Source organism: Leptosomus discolor, chromosome 3 (assembly GCF_034619465.1).
Source record: "Leptosomus discolor isolate bLepDis1 chromosome 3, bLepDis1.hap2, whole genome shotgun sequence".
In the NCBI taxonomy this organism is placed as follows: domain Eukaryota; kingdom Metazoa; phylum Chordata; class Aves; order Leptosomiformes; family Leptosomidae; genus Leptosomus; species Leptosomus discolor.
In genome coordinates this window covers 39,655,749-39,675,687 of record NC_141393.1, presented here as the reverse complement: position 1 = coordinate 39,675,687, position 19,939 = coordinate 39,655,749, and the positions used below count along the sequence as shown (strand labels likewise).

The 19,939-nt window shown below is 37.8% G+C and overlaps 1 protein-coding gene across 3 annotated transcripts in view; it reads right to left on the bottom strand.

The window, feature by feature from the left end:
* PCNX1 (pecanex 1) overlaps window positions 1-19,939 on the bottom strand; it is a 92,298-nt gene that overhangs the window by 8,743 nt on the left and 63,616 nt on the right. For 2 of the 3 annotated variants that reach the window (XM_086462000.1, XM_086462001.1), the window contains 15 exons: window positions 19,286-19,436; window positions 17,157-17,298; window positions 15,563-15,740; window positions 15,052-15,160; window positions 14,303-14,432; window positions 13,129-13,187; window positions 12,073-12,288; window positions 11,441-11,694; window positions 10,248-10,478; window positions 8,802-8,902; window positions 7,427-7,577; window positions 5,464-5,694; window positions 4,800-5,074; window positions 2,856-3,097; window positions 1,331-1,767 (listed from right to left, as the gene is read on the bottom strand). In XM_086462000.1, the coding sequence (XP_086318126.1) occupies window positions 1,331-1,767; window positions 2,856-3,097; window positions 4,800-5,074; window positions 5,464-5,694; window positions 7,427-7,577; window positions 8,802-8,902; window positions 10,248-10,478; window positions 11,441-11,694; window positions 12,073-12,288; window positions 13,129-13,187; window positions 14,303-14,432; window positions 15,052-15,160; window positions 15,563-15,740; window positions 17,157-17,298; window positions 19,286-19,436 (2,907 nt within the window). Of the gene's footprint in view, window positions 1-231; window positions 233-430; window positions 489-1,323; window positions 1,768-2,855; window positions 3,098-4,799; window positions 5,075-5,463; window positions 5,695-7,426; window positions 7,578-8,801; window positions 8,903-10,247; window positions 10,479-11,440; window positions 11,695-12,072; window positions 12,289-13,128; window positions 13,188-14,302; window positions 14,433-15,051; window positions 15,161-15,562; window positions 15,741-17,156; window positions 17,299-19,285; window positions 19,437-19,939 lie in introns of all 3 variants that reach the window. The other variant, XM_086461999.1, reaches the window with a different exon arrangement.

Below are 19,939 nucleotides of genomic sequence, written 5' to 3'. Positions count from 1 at the left end.
ACAGACAAACTGTAACCTTTTGCATACCTCCAGAGAACGGACTTTAACCCACAGAAATCAATTTCTGATCAATTTCCATGTTGGAAACTCAAGCTCCAGGCTAGGAAAAAGCCTGAGCAGGACAGAACTTGGAAATTAGGCTGTGGTTTCAGACACAGCTGACCATATACCAGTCCGCTGCTGTCTGAAGCAGCCCCTCTGGTTCCCTTTCCGATCCCTTCTTTCAGTTACACTGGCTCATGGCAAGGTCTGAGGAGCTGGCACAACACAAGCATTGGCAGCACATGGTCCAGTAGCAAGGAAGAGTTAAGTGATGATGAGCTGTTAAACTGGCTCATCACTTCTTACAGGGTATCTTAAGAAACATTGTCTTGGAGAATTTGCTGTTAGGCTGAAGAACTATTTACCTACTAGCATGGTTAGTTGAGACCCATCCCGTGTTTTGATGAACTGGCCTTTCCACAGGGGCAGAATGAGAAAACTGAAAACTTCTTATTTAAGGACAGAGAGAACTGCATAATGTGTGCTATCCAATGGCACAGGTCAGCTTCACCTGTATCCTCCTCACATAGAGGAATGAAGCAGTTTCATGAAAGGGCCCTTGCCTGCAAACAAAAGCTACTAGGCACAGACCTGCAAAATTAGTTAACTTTGCCCACTATGATGCAGTTTACTAAAGATTACTCTAAAACGAGGTGATATCAGCAATGAAATCATGTTTGTTATGATCTAACCTATTAAACAACACTTCTTGACATTTCCCACTAACACACTGCCAGACACATGTATGGGGGTCTAATAAAAGCTAGAAGAGCAAGAAACAAATTTTCACAAAACAAGTAAGGCTGCCACAATTAACTTAGTCAATGATGTCATGTCTGCTGCTCAGTAAACCCAGGCTTGTATCAATAACCAAAGAATAAACACATATAAAATTAATAAATACATATGAAAGTGAGTATTTTTACACTTTTGTGGAAAATCTGCTTGGTTTAAAACAAAAGAGCTAGGTGCTTTCTGCCCTGCAAATGAAGCTGTTCAGCTTTACATGTTGCAACCAATAAAGACAAACTAAGTATGAAGTGGAACTGAGTCCACCTGACATTCTCAAAGCTGCACTACAGCAAAACACGTAAGTAATGTAAACAAGGCTGGTTGTCCAGAAAACCTTTTCCTCACATTAGTTCTCCAAATGTAACTGCACAATAGGTATACACAGAGACATTTCAGACTGCGTGTGTGTTTAAAAGTATCAATTTCAACTATGTACGAGGTAACACTAACAAAAGCACATGGAAGCATAGGTAACTTGTTCTTCTAGACTATTCACCTGGATTCTGTAAATAACGTCATCCTTTTTGGCTTGCATTTGATTTGCAGGGCTTGCATTACCACCTGACTGAGTTTCAGTTGCATTACTCCCTCCTTCTGTCCCTAAAAAGCCCACAAGGGCATGCTGTTTACAGGCTGGGATGCTTTGGCTGGAGCTGCTAGAAGAGGGCAGTCCATGCTGCGTGCTGACCCCAGTCTGGCCAGTAGGTTCCATTTGGTTCACCATAGATAGGCGGGACTGGATTGATGATGGGAGGTTACGAAGGGATATCTGACTGGTGGAAGAGCGCCGACAAGGCACAAAGCCCGTTGTGGATGTGCGAAGAGATGAGTGACGACTGCCGTAGCAATAAGATGAATGGCTAGCTACCGAGGCACGGGCAGGGGAATGTCTGACAAGGCTTGACTGTACAGAGTGAGAGCTGTGACTGGTGCCTAAAAGTAAAAGACACAGAATCAGGAGAGTTTGATAAAGCCTCCCACATGCATTAGATTGCCAACACACAAATGTTTTAGCATTTAGCACTTAGATACAAAACTGATGGGTCTAATCAACAACATCTGAAACAGCTGTACTGCAGAAGATCTGTTGCATTTCATATAGCAGAGCATTTGAATATATTCCATTAATCTTATCTTGGAATTTCACATGCTGTTCAATTCACAATCCCTGCAAGACAAATAGCTTGAAAAATGCTTCAGCCTTGCTTTTCCCACATTACCAGTTTGTTTCTTAATGTTAATACTTAAGTTTCCCATACTTAATGCATGAAGGCAGGTAGAATATTTAATATTTTGAAACATGGACATCTCTTTCTCAATATGTTTGATTGGATGTTCAAAGTTTGGATCAGAAAATTTGTTAGAGCAACAGCTGTGATTAAATAGGTTCAGAAGAATTTAATACACAAAGTGAAAAAAGGAATTGCAGTTCATGAGCATTGCTGTCACTGCTTTTCCTACACTAAATACTTGTAGATACCTCTCCACAGCTAATTATGTTGTGTAAAAGTAGTTCAGCCAACTGCATACACTTTTATATTCTTTACGAGTAAAGGCAGTGTTTGGAAAGCTTTTTCTCAGCTTTACTGTTTATGACCTCCCTAACTACAGATCACTACAGACTCTTGGATAGGATTCAGATAAAATAGTATGGAAATAGAGAATCCATTTCACTGTACAAATAATAAAGACATTCACAAAAAATGAGAAGTTTACCATTTGCAGACAATATGACAGAAGCCAAAAAATCCAATCTGTAGAGACTTGTTATAACAAGTTATTTAATCTATTTTTGCCAGCACAACTATACTCCTATTGCTCAAATCTGTTTGGGAACCTTACATCACATACAACAGCACTATAATTCGAGATGAATCCAGCAGGTGTTAACATTATGTAACCAAGTCACTTTTGTTTGCTTTTTCTTTTAACTTAGGCCTGATCCAAACAGCTGAAAGGCCAGTTCTAGCTATAGGATTGTACTGGCCTAAAATTGTTGCTTTGTTTTATTTTAACTTTACCCAGATTGGAGGGATGAGTTGGTGGATGAGCTGCAGGAAGAGCCGTGGGATGAGTTGCAACAGGAGGGTGCTGTACTGCTCCAGGTCCCTGCCCTGTAGTTGCATTCCCTCCTCCTTGCGACATGCTGCTCTGCGACTCATTGATAGTTGCATTGTTACTTGTGCAAGAAGCTCCACCTCCAGCATCTGAATCTTCAATGTTTCCACCACTATTGCAGCCAGCTCCACAGCCTTTCCTTAGTCTGAAAACATAACGCAATTGGAACGTTAAGTCAGGCCTCCTAATCATGCTAAGAAATGCCTTGTGATGACAAGTGAAGGGCTTCAGTCAGCACAATCCACAGCATTCCCTAAAATCAGATAAAACTTTATTTTCTCAGAATATGCTTCGCAAATATAAATGCTGCTTTCTAAGAGATCACAATTTTCTTCATGACAGTTATTTATGATAAGCCAAATGCTCATATAAAATAGGTTTTGAAATATCAAGCCACCTCTGAAGTACAATAAAGTGATAAAACTCTAAACATAAAATGCTGGTAGAACAGCCTGGTTATTTTGTAACCGTTCAGTAAAATATGTGCTCTTTAACACACCAGTCGTGCATTCCTATACTGCAAAATCTTTGTCTATTCAGATGAGCAGGAAAAGAACGTCGGGTTTTTTTGGGTTTGCTTTTTTTCTTTTTATTGTATTTGGTTTCTTGTTACCTTCAGTAATGTACTCAGAGTTGTTTGAGGCACATATTGCAGTTATTTAAATTGTGAATTCTCATGTGAATTTTGAACATTCATACAGTAGTTTAGCCAACATTTTCCAGTGTACATAACCATACAAACCACATTGTTTGCATTAATAAGCTTCAGATGGACACAAAACACAGCACATTCCTCCTCCCTTCAATTTCTACTTTTTATTATTCTTTTCTTCCTGTCACACTCAAACACACTGAACACTCCTTTCAGCTTTTCTTTGCCCTGTGATCCAGAATCCTGAAGCATACATAGCGTGGATCCAAATCCTGGGTCATACTTTCACCTGTTATTCTATCCACGTGTCAGACATGCAGATGGCAACAGAAGACAAACACTGCAGACTGTAGTAAGTGGGGCGTAATCTGGGGTGAAGCAGAACATTCTGTTTTAATGTGCTGTAGATGTCTAAGTGTAAATATGACCATCAGAACAGCTATGGGACTGTTCCAACTATGGCACCAGTTCCTGAACTGGTAAGAACTGGGATGCACATTTCTGAATGCCACACACAGCTGCCACTGTTGCTTTTGAAGCCACAGTCACAAGGGGCGAGAAGTGCAGTAAAAGTTCTCATGGTTTCTAAAACATAGCACAGCAAAAGTTTGTACTGGCTTACTGAGGGGTCATGTGGAAGGAGGATTATATTATCACCACTCCAGTCACTTGTTCTGGCTCTGACATAGAGGGGATTTATAAGCATTCATGAAATTCTGAACAACAGCTAAAGCTTGTGTTACTATGTATGACCATACCCTCACACCATTAATATCAGCACTTGCATGCTAAGTATTTGCCAGACAGGAACCCTACCAAATAGTCCTGATTCTGTAAAGATGGTATTAGACTACAAAAGTGATGGTATTGAAAAAAACATATGGAAGTTGCATTGTCCCTCGTTATCAGACCTGACATTAGAATTGAAGTTGTAGTGCTTGCATCTAGGGTTTGTCCTGTTTTTTTGAGCTCTCATGTACACAGTTTGGGGTGTATTACTTATACGCCTTGAAGATTAATCCTGCACCAAAGCAGTTGCCATATGTTACAGATGTGCCTGAAATAAAAGTCAAGGCTTATTTATTTTAATGTGACTGAGTATTGTAAATTATGCTGTGTCGGGTACGTACCAGACCAGTTAATGGAATATGAGAGCATGAACACATACCAACAAGAATTTCTCTCCTCAGCTTACCTGTGCCATGTAGACACTATGAAGCTTCTGATGTTTCCTAAACTGATAGCTCCCCCAAGAATCTCCTTAAGCTGTTCATGACTATCTGAATAGGAAGTAGTCAAAGGTGAGACATAGATTGGGTATCCAATTGGCTGGTCACAAGAGGAGTTGATCATGTTCCTCAGAGCTTGTTTAGCATTTTGGATACTTCCTCTTTCTGGATTACGATTACGCAGGAAGACAAGCTCCTGCTGTTGTCCTGCCCACAGGCCACGCACACACTCCTTATTCACCTGCAAAAGCCAAGTAGAAAGGCTGTGTCAGAAAGAGAAACAACGAGAGCATGTGATGACTGCTTTGCTACCTAGGCCTTCACGAGCGTATGTAATACTGCGCTGCAGAACTGTAAGCATTCATGTTCATTTCTTTACAAGGCTGAACTTGCGGACACAGGCTGCAACAATGAGAGTAAAGCAAATCTAAGAATGGGATGAGAAATAAGATGTTTTAAGTCAGGAACTGATGTTCTGATTAAATACTTCCACTACATGAGAAGAAGCAACCCTAGCAATGGCAGATCAGTAACAAAAAAGTAACTATTTGAGTTAAAGTAGTAGTTTGGTATAGTTATTAAAATATAGCACAACAGACTGACACATGGTGGAATGTGCACAAAGCTTACCTTAATGACCCTGAAACTGAGATACCGCTTATTCAGCATAATGATTTTATATTCATTGGTGCCATCGTCCATCACATGACGCAGAGCAAGGAGGGAGGGAGAATTGGAAAGAACTGCACTCCGCCAAGCAGGGTCCCCTTCATGTGCTATGACTAGATTTTCTTCATGGGTTGTTATGGCTTCATAAAGGACAGAAGGATCATCATATTCATCTGGAGAAGTGAAGTGATCCTGTTTCCAAAAACACATGTTCAGCAAGACATGATTAACATTTCAGATGTAACTGCATACAAAAATCAAACATTTCACACCCTGAACTCTTGAAAGGCTTGGTGCATTACACAAAGATAGGTATCAGATGCCTACTAAAGAACATTGTTAAACGTGACCTCTTTTCCAACAGACTAGTTCTGTTTGCTTGTGTTTGCACCCTTTAACTTAAAAAAATTATTACAAAGACTTGCCTATTATTGATCCAAGTAACCTTCTAGTTGGATTTTACACTAGATTTATATCTACTTATATTGCCTGCAGAAGCATTTTAGTTTCAGCTTCTTTGCTTACCCACAAGTCTTCAACTGTAAAACACACTTAAGTAAAGCACTGATTATTCACTAAGACTGTATTATATGAAAATAGTAATTGGAAGAAAACCAGTAAGGTTTACCTGTATTTTCTATTAAAAAGTTCACATTACTACTTGATAACAGACTATTTCAGCATCAGATACTGTCACACAACTTACATTACTGGCAGTCAAATAAAAAGAGAAAATTTGCAAGTTCAATTCAGTATTAGGTCACATTACTTTCTGGTTAAAAAAAAAGGGTAGTAGTTAATAGCTACATTTCCAACACTGGCTGAAGCCTCAATATGCTACTGCACAGCAAGTGAATAAAATCACCCTTTATAGATCAATACAACAATGTTCAGACAAAACTTTTTTTATTCTTAGAGATACTTGTATTTTTCTCACTTTTCATTCTCCAACTGAATTCAGGCCCACTCTGCCCAAACATACTGAGAACATTTCAGATTTGTTGAAGTGGTACTTCCGCTGGTTTCAACAGTGATTTTGCAATTATTCTACTTTGCTACATGTACTCCTAACATACGCATTCTGCTAAGTTCAGGGAGTTACATGAAGGAGATGAATTCAATCACTGCTAGCTTTGGGGTACTTGTAGACTCTACAATGAAGGCAAAAAAAGAAACTCTAATCATTATTTAAAAAGTGCAACTAAGATTTGCCTACTCACTACGATTTTCAAGCCAACTGTTCTTCTAGAGGAGAAATCCTTTTCCAGCCTCAGAGTGCTTACCACTCAGTACATGCTCTCTTGTACCTGCTGAGCTTAGTTAATAGGCACACTGTACAGACTTGTATAGATTTTGTTCATTTGCACCCTCACTTCACTATGAAGGCCAACCCCAACTTCAGCTTACTGAACAGCAGCCTTCTCATTCTCACCTGACACCTTACCAACAGGATCGATGAGTAACGCCAGAGAGTCTGTCATTACAACTCTTGAAAGAGACAAGAACAAGAAAAGCAACTCCCATTGGAGAAGAGGGCTGTGCAGCTTTGAATGGCACAATAACCTTTGAAGACATTTACATATATGTGGGAGGGGAAGAGGGAGGGAACTTATCTGATAGGCTGCTCATACGGGAATTCTCTAGATAGCTATCAAACAGGGCTTGACATGTTCTCTGATCTACGTTTGATGTAATTTTCAAGCTCTGAACATAAACTGCATTCCCTTTTCCTCTGTATCACCTTCCACATGAGCTATAATACAACAAAGGACAAGACATGATATTCTCTCTTTCAGTCATCCATCTCTATCATATGCTGTTTTATTCTCTTCCTCTTTTTTCTCTCTCCCAGCCACTCAGTTTTAAAAGAACGAATGCACAGAAATAAAATGAACTGGACACATCTTCCTGTGTAGTCTCTCACCTGATGTAGCTTAAGTGACATCCGTATTCCAGGAACCACTACTTTCCTCAGTAATTCCATGTCAGCAAAGATCCATTCATCTCTAATTGAAGATATGCGGAAGTCACCTTTAAATAGGGCATGCAGGCCATACAAGAAGGATTCCAGATTACTGTGGAGAGGAAAAAAAATTAAGAAACAGCTCAAATATTAACAGAAATCCAAACATATCCACAATTATCATTCAATGACAAGCAGAAAATACTGAGCTGTACATAAAGGCACATAATTCTTCTCTATAAAGAGAAGACACAGGGTAAGTCAAGGAGAAAAGAAAATATGAGTAAGGATGTGTAAGCAAAGCTTGGACACTAGATGTCTATGTGCACTGAACAGGTAATGAATAAACCATATATGCAACAGATCATAGTAAACAGGAACACTGTGAAGAATGTCTGACTTTACTCTGAAGATTTTTAAACAGAAAACTTTTTGGGGAATAAAACACCACCAGGGACCAGTCAAGGAGAGTAAGTAGTTTCATTTGTGCATGCTTCAGAGTACAGAATAAAAATCTTGACAACTTCCTCATGCTTAAAGGCATTGTTTCCTTTTACTAAACTAAGAGTGAAAAATCCAATATGCTCTGATCACTCTTACAACTGTGTATCTGCAAGACCTTCAGGGGGGCAATTGGCTGCTACTTAAAATTAGTCAACCGTTTCCCTGAAAGTGAAGTAGAAGAGCTTTTACAGTCAGCACGCAGCTGACCAATAGCTTCCACATCCAATTATGCTTTTTTAAACCATCACCTCATGATTTCCTGAAACATAAATCTGTATTTACATTGGCTTTCTAAAGTAAGTGGAGGCTGTCAGTCTGCAAGAAAGAGGTTGCCGTATGATGACAGAGTTGAGCTAAAGAGGATTTGTACAGAACAACTGCTTGCCACAGAGCAAACTAAACTGTGAAACTTATCATAACAGTCTGATCTAACTCCCACCAAGACATGTGCGTTGCTCATTTTAAGAGGCCGTCGTCCTCTTCCTCCTATTTCCAGATAGCACACATAGAACAGGAAATGGAACTTACTTTCAGAACTCAACCAGTTCTGTTTTTTTCATCAGTTATAACTGGTCCTTGCCCACACCAGAATTCTCACCTTGCATTAGTTTGATAAAACAAAATGGTCAAATGCAAGTTCTCCCTCATTTCCTGTTCTTTGGTTATGTTTCACTGGCTGTTAAAACGAAGAAGTTACATAGCATATCTGTTCCTTTAAAGGAAAGAGGATGTCAAATATCTGTTTCTTGTATGAATAGGTACTCATCTAATACCTAACCTAGAAACCCAGAGGGATTTTGAGGAAGGGAAGACTACAACAGCATTTTATTACCTAGACATATGATGTGAAGCTGTCCCCAACGCTCTCCGCCCCAGAACACACAGTCCATAACACAATGTCACCAAGGGTGAGTCTTTACTTGAATCCAGTGACTTGTAACAACAAAAGAAAATAGGTAGGTGAACACAGTAAAGAAATTGGAAAAACCGTTCTGCCAGGAGTAAAAAGACCCAAACACGTACAAAGGTACACAAACTCAGGCATGTGAATATACCTACCACACCAGTTATACTTAGACTTTCAATAGGAATTTTTTTTTTTTAAGTTTTACAAGTACATAGAATACTTGTAAAGACAGACACACATACTGTATTTGAAATAAGCAAACTGTAAAGAAGTTCTAAAGAAGAAACATGCAACATTCCTCTGGATACTGTGTATCTTATATGTAAACTGTTGATTAGCATAATTATGGGGTTAAGAAAAATATTTTCAGCGAGTGAAGTGGTTACTGGTTAGGAGGTAACTGAAAAGTTCCCTGGACTATAGCTTTATTTGGGGGAAACTCACCCTCAGCTCAAAGTCAGTAGTAGCTATACAGGGTGTATATAATGCCCTAGATAATAGTATCATTCATTTAAGTGATTAAACCTGACTTTCAATACCTACACAAAATACTTCAAGATGACGACTTGGAGGGAAACAATTTTCTTCAGCTGTTGTTTGTCATTTGAACGCATAATACTTTAAATCTTATACCCATTAACATGGGCTAATTAATCTTTTACCCCCAAAGTAAAACTGAACTCTAATGAAGGATCTGAGACTTGAAAGACAAATTCCAACTATATTCCTGTTCCTTTAATCTCAATTTCTACTTATTCTCAAAGGCAACACTACTCTGACTAGACCACATACAGGTTTTTCGTAAACAGTAAGAAGTTAAGACATCCCTCTACAAACATATTAATGTTTCTATTTAAAAGGCATAAGGATCTGGAGAGAGGAAAATGGTTGAATATGGGATAATCATTTTCACAAGCCAACAACTCCAGGGGTTCAAAGGAACAGTATAGCATGACCACTAAAAAAAGTAGTCAGTCTTGTAAGTTGGCAACAGGTATTTGGTTTTTTTGGAGTTATTGTTTTGGGTTTTCTGTTTAAGCTAGGGACAATTCGTAACCACTGACATCTAAGCACAAAACATCAGTTCTATAAACATATCCTTTAGTTTGTAGATAAAAGCCTGACTAAGATTCAACTGATTCGAGTTGACAAACAAACATTAATGAACAGGTTAAAGCATAGCCTACTTACAGAATTTAAATTCACATCTTGATCGGAAGATCAAAACCAGTAAACTATAAATTAATATTTCAATTACAGATCTTTATTTTAAAAGTCAATATTAAGCCAGCCTGTAAGTCAAACCAACAGGGACAAAAAACGAAACCCCTGTAGGACAGTGAATGGCTTTCCTCACATGTCCATACTTACCTTTTCTCTTCGAGAGCAGCAATATTCTATCCAGTTCAAATATATCATACAGAAACTCTCTCTTGAGATCCCTGCTAGACGGTGGTCATAATCCTCATCAATGTTGGGGTTAAATGTTGGGTCTACATCTACGTAATTGCGGTCTGTGCACAACCGCAGTCCTTCCTGCATTGTCTCATTAGCTAACCATTCCTCTAGCTTGGGGGATGTTGTGACATAATAGATGATTCCCTGAAACAGTAGTAAAAATATGAGTCAGTATTGCAATAAAAAAAAGTCAATCTCAATTGTTTCAACTAATTTGCATTAATTTCCTGGTAATGAACAAAACTGACACACAGTAGCATTTATTTAGCTCACAGATGCAACAAATTTGCACATAAATCACCATACAGGTTTGTATAAAGGCATATTTTTTAACAACTGTCAAGATTCCTGAAGCACGTACTGAAAGAATAGGGAAAGGAAAGAAGGATGGGACGGGACTTTCACTGCAATTTCACAGAAAAACAAATTAGATAAAAATCAGGGCTTAGATACTGAATTTCTAAAGAATTCAAATGCTAAATTAAAGACAACACAGATTAACAGACTTGTGTTGGAGGCGGGGGCAGAACATAACTTCTGTGTGCGTGAGTATCTTGGAAATATTTCAACCTGAAAATTGTCAGAGCTCTGAAAGAGGGTAGCTTATGAAAGATCTCAACTAGCAAACTGATTATCTGAAGGGATCTGAGGCCTAAAGTCCTCCTACAACTGCAGGGCAGGGCTTTTATTTAAAAACAAACAATAAAAACAACAACAAAAAACCCACCAAAAAACCTGGTTTGGACAGCTTCTCTGTTGTCTCTTGGACAACAAAGAAACACACTATTTAACTTTTCATTTACACAGCTATTACATTTGGGTAACAGCTTTCAAGTTTCTACTCCAGATTCAGCTTAAAAGTGTCATCTCTCTGTTCTAGACTACAGGGTCATTGTCCTGCTCATGCACCGAAGTATCAAGTAATCATCAGTACAGCAAACTCTGTCCTCCTTTGATGAAGGTGTTCATACATCTATAATTTGTATCACATCCTATGATCCTCATATTAAAGACATTAGATGTTCAAGGCATTAAACAGTTCAAAGCATTAAGCAGATGTAACCCAGCCTACCTCCCCACAAAGGTTGTATTTATCTGAATCATACCTTCACATAGTAAGTGGTGAGAATTTTCCGGAGATCAAAAACTTGAAGCATGGAAGCTGCACTGTTGTCAGTGATGCTATAACCCTCCAGAACATACTTTGTGACAAGCACTTCCCAAGCCAGCCAACGCTGCCCAAAGGCAGCATTAAAGGAAAGCATGTGAGGAAGGTGGCCTGGTTCACAGCAACAAAAACCCTCATCTTCCTCTACACCTTCAGTGATGGCCTCTACTTCTCGTTGCTGGCAGTAAGTTCCTTAGGAGAAAATGGAGAAAACCAGAAAGAGCTGAACACTTTTAAAAGTGTTTAGAATCCAACCCATCTCCAATTACATTTCTGTACCACCAAGTGAACTATCTGCCAATGAACACAAAAAGACAGATAGCTTAATTTCTCACTCCAGGATCACAGTTCAGTTAGGTGTCTCTAAGAATCAATTACAGAGCATTGTTGCACTAAGATGGAAAGAGAGACTTAGCATCAACCTGGCAAGAGCAAGCTAGTTTTCCTCACAAGTGACAAGGCCCATTTTCAAAGCAATTAATTTACAAGATGGAACTGAAAGTAACTTAAGTTTCCAAAGCAGAAGTCCACTTTTTAGTACAGACAGTTAAGGAAGTGTAACACACTCACCTCTGAATTCAAGCCCCCTTAGCTGGAAGGTGACCAAGCCATTTCCTATCTCTATAAGGTGTACTAGTGCATTGAGGTAGTCAGAGGCTAGGATGAAGCAGTCCCCAGTACTATAGTTTCCCCACCGACCCAACAACAAGTCCCCACACAGGCTGTGCTGAAGGGAACGGGTTAAATGTTCATAGAAGATTGAATTCAGGTTGTTATCATCTGAACCTGCAGGAAGATTGGATTTGGATTATTATCTGAATCTGCAGAAAAACATTAAGCTTGAATGTCAATTATCACTTCACATTGAATCCTATACTTTTCTCCACAGCAATGTTGTTTCAAGGTCATTTTCCACACCCATCTTTAAGAGACAACTACTCCAAATGAATGCTAAGTGACATCTAGTATTTTTGACCAAAATTTTTTTCCCCTTCTTAGTCACTCCTCCATTTTCCAAATTATTCCTTCAGTTCCACTCACATGTCTCCCATCTATTACACACAATGAAGTGCAAAAGCAAATTAGCACAGAAGTATCTCAGTAATGACTGTTGTACTGGTCTCATCACCATGACACTGAGACACCTTCAACTAACATGTCTTTTAATTACTGAAGAGTAAAAAAGCAAAACACCTTAAAGCATACTACAGTTATAAATAAAGAAGCAAAGCAAACATACATAAAGGTAAGTGGGAAACAAGAAAAACTTATAGGAGAGTAAAGAATAGAGCAAGAGAGTGACAATGGAGGAGAAAATAACAGCCGACAGAACAGAAAGGTTGGGAAGGGCTGGCGAAGATCAGAGGGCAAACTGATCATTAATCCTACAAAAATCCTACAAAAGCAATTTACTTTTGAAAACACCACCACTATTCACAACCCCCCCCATCAAAACACTCCCACCCACCAAAATGCCCATAAAACCCCCACCCCCCACCCCCCAAAATCCAAACCCCACCAAAAAAACACCTCCAAAAAACCCAAACCTCACAAAAATCCCAAACCAAACCCCAAAACAAACTCCACCAAAAAAAAATCCCACCAAAATCAGCCTAGGAAAGCTACCTGGATTTCGGTCAAGCTGCGAAGCCAGTCTTGTATTTGAATGATCCACACGCTTTGTGCTGAAAATAATCAAATAAAGCACACGTAACACGAAATTTATTACTGCAAGAAAGCCTAAGGAATGAAACTACTAACAGAACAAAAATTGTTAAAAAATATTCCACTGAAAGTTTCCAAAAGTTATTTCAAAATAATTTTATATGCAAATTTGCTGCTCTTCTCACATGAAAAATTGTTTTCTGCCTATAATAGCATTATGATCCAATATCTAATATAGTTTGTCTACAGAAGGTAGTCATAGAGTAATTTCTAGCTTTAGATATACATGTATATATTTTTCTTAGACAGATATCAAAGCTTCAGAGGTGACAAACAAAAACAACTAAATCAGTGCAGCTAACATTCCAGCAGGCTCTATGAAAGGGCAATTTTCAGAAAGTTATTATTTCATTGGCTGAAGTTACAATCCTTACTCTTTAAGGAAAGATTTGAACATTACATTTAAACTGTTCTATTATTAGAAAGAAAAAAGCAATAAAGCAGTGAAATGAAAAATTAATTCTCCATAAATACCAGAACTATCCACTCATCTTGCCCTATGCTGTTCATGTAACATTTCAATGGTCTGATATTCCATCAACAATAGTGGACTTCAGAAAAATAAAACACAGGTATGTATAATCTGACAAAAAATCTTTTACTACTGATCTCACCTCAATCAAAAATATTTACTTTAAAGATTTTTATATTGAGGTTAGCCAGTTTTAGCTGTGAAATGAGCTATAATGAACACAGGTCAAAACCAGTTATTAACTGTCCCCAAAATCTTTATGTATATAAATTGATTTTCTCAGTAAAATTGCACTTTACAGTACCATAATTTTTAATCTTTAAAAAAATTACCAGGATGCCATACCTCTAAGTAGAAATTACTTAAGCAGCTAAAGCGAGTGTTACTAGTATAAAAAACAGCTGCTACAGTATTTCAGGAACAAGTTCACTGAAAACTTTCACTGCTATAAACTGGTTTTCTCTGGCAAAAAAATACAGCAACACTTGGAGAAAAAAAAAAAACACAACACAAAACCCAACAAAAACCCAAGCCACCACATTTGGCCATAGTTACATTATTAAAAACAAAGGAGACAAACTTTAAAGGTCTTATTTCACCTACTTGTAGTCTCTTTCCCAGAATTTGACAGGCCTGGCATATGAAGTGATGAATATTGCACTTCCCAGAAAAGGATTCAGTGGAGTAGAGAAGAAAGCTGACACAGCTGCTTGTACAAACAACATTGCAGAATCTGTAGGATAACAGAATTAAGGAAAGCGAAGCAACAGCTACTTTTTTTTCAAGCTTCTATGATAGTACCTGAAATAGACAGCAACACCAACTAAGAACAAAACAAGATCCCTAGGAATTTTTATGCAGCAAGGTACCTTTACAGTATCTCCAGCAATAAGGGGACTATTTTTTGTTTTAAAACCAGAAATAGTTGAAAATTTGCCACTAGATGTAGTGGTCATTCTCTTTCTCAAAATTCTACAGAGAATACTAACTCAACACTCCATTCAAACCAGTCTACAGAGGCTTCAAATGCAAAACTGAAGAACTAAAACCATCATTAGTGACTCCTGAAAAAGGGAATGACTGTCAGAAGAAATAGAAAAGCTGTGTCATTTTCAGAACGAAGTAACTCTCCATATTTATTCTATGTCAGAATTCTATTCCTGCTCTATCTGCTACTGTATAATTTGTAGCAATGTAGCAAGGCAGCATGCTGCACAGTTTTTCATAAATACTCACTAGACAAACCTGTTCATTCAGTAGATTTAGCCCATAATACACAATCCATTGTAATGGAACACTCAGAAGTTATAAATACATGACTTCAGGAAAAAGCCTGCATTTTCAAAGGATACGTGGCACAGCAAAGGGCTGGGCAAAAGCATGGAAGGCAGATCCCCATGTGATCTGCCAGGGAGCAATGTAGGTATATACAAATCTCAATTTATAAAAGAGTTCCCAAAGCTACAGGAAAAAAAAAAAAGAAAAAGAAAAATTTAGTGATTTGCCTTAGAATTAAGATGCTTTGCAGTACACAAATATCTTGAGGATTTTACTGGTCACTCTCGAGTTCTTACTGGTCTACCAGAAGCCTTGAGACTTACAAAAAGGATATAATAACAAAGCAAGCAACATAATATGCACTTAATCATTCTACTAACAGAAACTCATGAGATGTTTAGAAAGTTACATGTGCTTTCTCGAGCAAACGTAAGTGCTTTGGGAAGGAGACTTCTTAGCTGTCTTGCAGCATCTTGTTTACAGTACCAATAGGACTGATGATCTGGAAGATTACCTATCAGTTAGGACTATCTGTTTTCCCTTTTGGATCACCTGAAACACCTAGAAATAGAGAGTTAAAGTTACCTTGCTGAAGAGTATGGACATGAAGAAGAGATCTAGCAGCATGGTCTCGGTAAAACTTTTGTAATCAAAAGTAAAGAAGAGCACTGTGAAAATAACAGTGACATACTGGCACGTTGGGCTACTGAACGATGAACGCAGTAACTTCAAGCCAGCTATTGTGATCATTAAAGCACCCAACCTGTATAAGAAATTCACACAAAACAGTTACTTATCTGATGTCTGAAAGGGGTTTAAAGATCACCTAAATTGTTGCTGTCAAGCAATGCCAATCTCTTCAAACTTAAGGTTTAGACTTGGGTTTGCTTTTGGAGTTGAGGGGTGTGTGTGGGTGCTTGGTTTGTTGCTTTTTTAAAGCTAACTTCAGATTTTTGTTTTCTTTTTAGAGGTTAAGTCTTTCTATTAGCATTGTCAAGCCAATCCATGTTCAAAGATCAGCATTATTTTTAAGTCTCAGTAAAAAAAATTAAAAAAATAAAAGGTGAAATATCCTTGTACTCTGGATAGAAACCTGGTCTTTAATTTAGGTTATGAATATTGAGATGCACAAGTGCTAGAAGTGCTATAGATTAATCAGCAAAAGGATGTTAATGAACACTGGATTTTTGTTACTTCCTGCATGACTATACTGCTCTAGCTTATTTTGGGGGAATCACAACTTAACAGTAAACTTAAGAGTGATTTTTTTTTTTTTCCAGAGATAGTAAGTGATAGATCAAAGGGTTATAAAAATAATGTTGAAGTAATGTAACAGCAACATCCCTCCCAAAGATCTCAGTGACAAGAGCAACAATCTCAAAGGAAGAACTTAGTAGATTCAGGGATTATTAAACTTAAAAAAATCCACACAAACCCACACCAAAAAATACCACACTCCCCCCTCCCAGATACATATTTCATTTTGTTTCAAGATTTATTTTCTCTACAACACTGCTGTTCTAAATCAACAGAAAAAATCCAAGAAAGCCACCTGGTCATTGTTCTTGAAGGCAAAAAATGCAGGACCTATTAGTGAACTGTCATTTGCTGAGACAGTCGGATACACTGCTCGAGGGATTATAACTAAGGCTCAATTTAAGAGGCAGTATGCAATTCCATCTGGATACAGATTATACTTAGGGGCTGGAAGGCCTGGGGAATTCCTTAATGAGAGCAGAAAGCTGTAGAGGTGCTGCAAGCTGGCATGCCAACTCAGGGAACATTACACAAGTCACATTTACACCTGACAAAATACCAGAACGTACTGTCACTACCTTGAGCTTGCAGTTTGGATAATCACTTTATAGACTCTGAAGATCAACAAGGAAATTCTGATATCACACTACTAGACAATTTTGCAGCCTCTGTAGTATATGTTATGAATTGAATGATTTATCTTTGTGTGGGTTCTTAGTTTAACACGGTAATATTCCACTCTGTTTAAGTCAGCAAAGTGACTTAGTTCTGCAAGAGCTTTCAAATAAAGAAAAGCTTCATTTATTCCTTGACTTAGTTTTAAAGCAATAGCATTAACTGTCTTCCCATTGAGGCCAGAACTCACTATTGATTGTCCCACCACAGCAGACACTCAGATTACCTGATAGCCTTTTCTACTTACTCAGTATCCAGTTTCTTTGGACTAGCAATATTCTTAGCGCTGCTACTAAGCTCATTGAGGACTATCAGTGGATAGATAACATTCTTCTCTACAAAAAGGAGCCAAATGTGAAGTTTCTCAAACCACATAACATGTGCAGCATCTATCAAGATATATTAAAAAGAAAAAAAATCAGATTGCACTGTCAAATCAAACTCAGCTAGCCGAATAAAGATTCTTTATCCAAGTAATTTGTGGATACACTAACTGTATTCTCATACTGGACTTTCATGGTTTTATCTAACTGAAACACAGAGAAGCTCCTTCTAAGCTACTGTCAGTAGCCCCAGCAGAGTTTTTGCACCATTACTCATCTACAAAAAAAATGTATTACAAGGTAACAGTTGGCAAGCTACTTGCTTACTGTACCTGGCAGGAAACAAATTGGGTTGCCACCTCTCCAATAATTTCAATATTGATACTGATGAAGCTGTTTGACATTACTTATTTTATCTCATACAAAAAGATGTTTCTAACCACATTCAAATATAAGATTTCTGATTTACAACTCTACAATAGAGAAGAGCATATGTAACCTGCCAACACAAATGTCTGAGACTTCTTTTAAACTTCTACAGTAATTGCAAAATATGTACAAGATTACTGTGTTTCAAATTAATGCAAAGGACGATAATGAAAAAAATTATTTACAAGGCAGTACAAATACAGGCTGGAAAAGCCTATGTCAAAAGTTATGTTAACCCTTTATGTATGCAGCAATGTTTAAAAGTATACTCGAAAGAGGCTAGAAAAAGGCCCACCCCTCTTCATGGCTATCAAGAACTGCACATGCCTAGATGACCCTCAGCAAAAACTGAAGCTCCTTTTCTACAAGAGAAGCCATAAGGACAATTAGTCATTGATAGGGCATGAATTCTCCTTAAGTTACAGGGACCAAACTGGGAGATGCTACAAACTTAAAATTTAACATTACTGGATATGACTTTCATCTTTCATGAAAGCACTACTACACATGTGAATCCTGAAGTTGGGTATCAGCAAAAGGGCACCAACTGTTGCTTCTCTAGTTTCACAGGTTAAAAATTTAAGGCATATAATTGCATTTTTCACTTCTTCCTCCAAATAGACTTTGGCACCATATTATGATTACTGTTCATATTTATCCATCTTTACACCCACAACCACTGAAAAAAAAAAGCCCACAATTCAGACATCAGTGAAAAGACCACACTGCATAGCTGCTGCAAATGCAGGAAGTTTGCAAATCAATTCTGGTAATTCTCTGCTCCTGAAAGCAGCAGAATTCTCACTTTCTTTTCATTCCTGTCTTACCTTGAAAACTAACTGAATAGAAAAAAGTAACAGCTTCAGTTGCTTCTAAGCCATTTTTGATAGAAAATTCTCAAGTCTGCTGTCAAAAACAAAAACATTCCAACAGCAGAGACCCCATAATCTACTGCTACATCTATCCATACTGGAAAAATGATCCACAGTATAACTAACTTGTAATTTTCGACAGCCTCCAGGGAAAGATTTCATGGAAACAGACTTTAACACAAGGTGCAAGTATGTGCCCTCACAGATCAACTAGCGAGACTGGTCCCTTACTGTGTTTTGCCATTAGCAGGCCACTTGCACTACCATCTGTTAAACATGTCAACGATACCATCAAGAATCAAATTCATGACAAGATGAAATCTCTGACAGCATTCACCATACCTAATCCTCCAAAACATTTGAAAGCTTACTATATTGAAACACACTCTACCTTTATAAAAAACTACTAAGGCAACCATTAGCACAAACTCTACAACTTAAGGTTTTCAAGACTGCGCTTTAATGGAACTGCTTTGAAACAACATTAGCACACATATATATAACAACATTGGGGGTTGGACTGCATGACCTTTAAAGGTCCCTTCGAGCCCAAACTACTCTATGATGATCAGTTAAGACATACATAAAACATCATGGAATCGAAGCATCAAGAACTGAGAAACTAAGACATTTGTAGATTTAATGTCATTAAATACTCCAGTGGCAAGAATAGAGATTAAGTATATCAATAGGTAACACAAATTGGTCAGCAACTACAGCAAGTTCAAAAAAGCATTACAAATGATACTTACTTCGGACTTCAAACTGATAGTATTCCTTGGTTTTCAGCAGCGGGTGAGAAAAGCAATGCCAAGGAAGTTGCTTTCGGAGTTGAGGCAGAACATAATGTGTCACAAAGCCTACCGTACCCACCAATGCATAGAGAACATAACTTAAAATAGGCTAGAAAGAAGAATTGAAAAAATTAAGGTTTGTTTCAGAAACAAATTCATACACTAACAACGTAATACATTTTCCAGCATCTAGGCAGGTGTTAATAGTTAAAATGGGAATGTATTTCTTCATGAGAAGCTGTACTACCAACTTTAAGATCTAACAAGAAATGTCTGTGAGAACAAACCATTCATTTCTAACAAATTTTCACTAAGTTGAGAAGTATTTTAAAGTAAAAATAGTACACCAGTCTTCCTTCATAGTCCATTGCTTCTGAACCATTTGCATTTCATTTTATAAATCATAAAGCTATTACCCTCTGAAGGCTGAACCCAATTTACATTTTCATCTGCTGCATAAAAGGAGGAATAAGTATAATGAAAAACAAATCATTAATCTTTTATTCTCTTGAGAAGGTGGTGAATAAGAAGCCTCCCACCAAGACCAAACTTTCACAGACGTCACAAAACACTATTCCATTAACATGCTATGAAGATTGAATTTCACAGCAA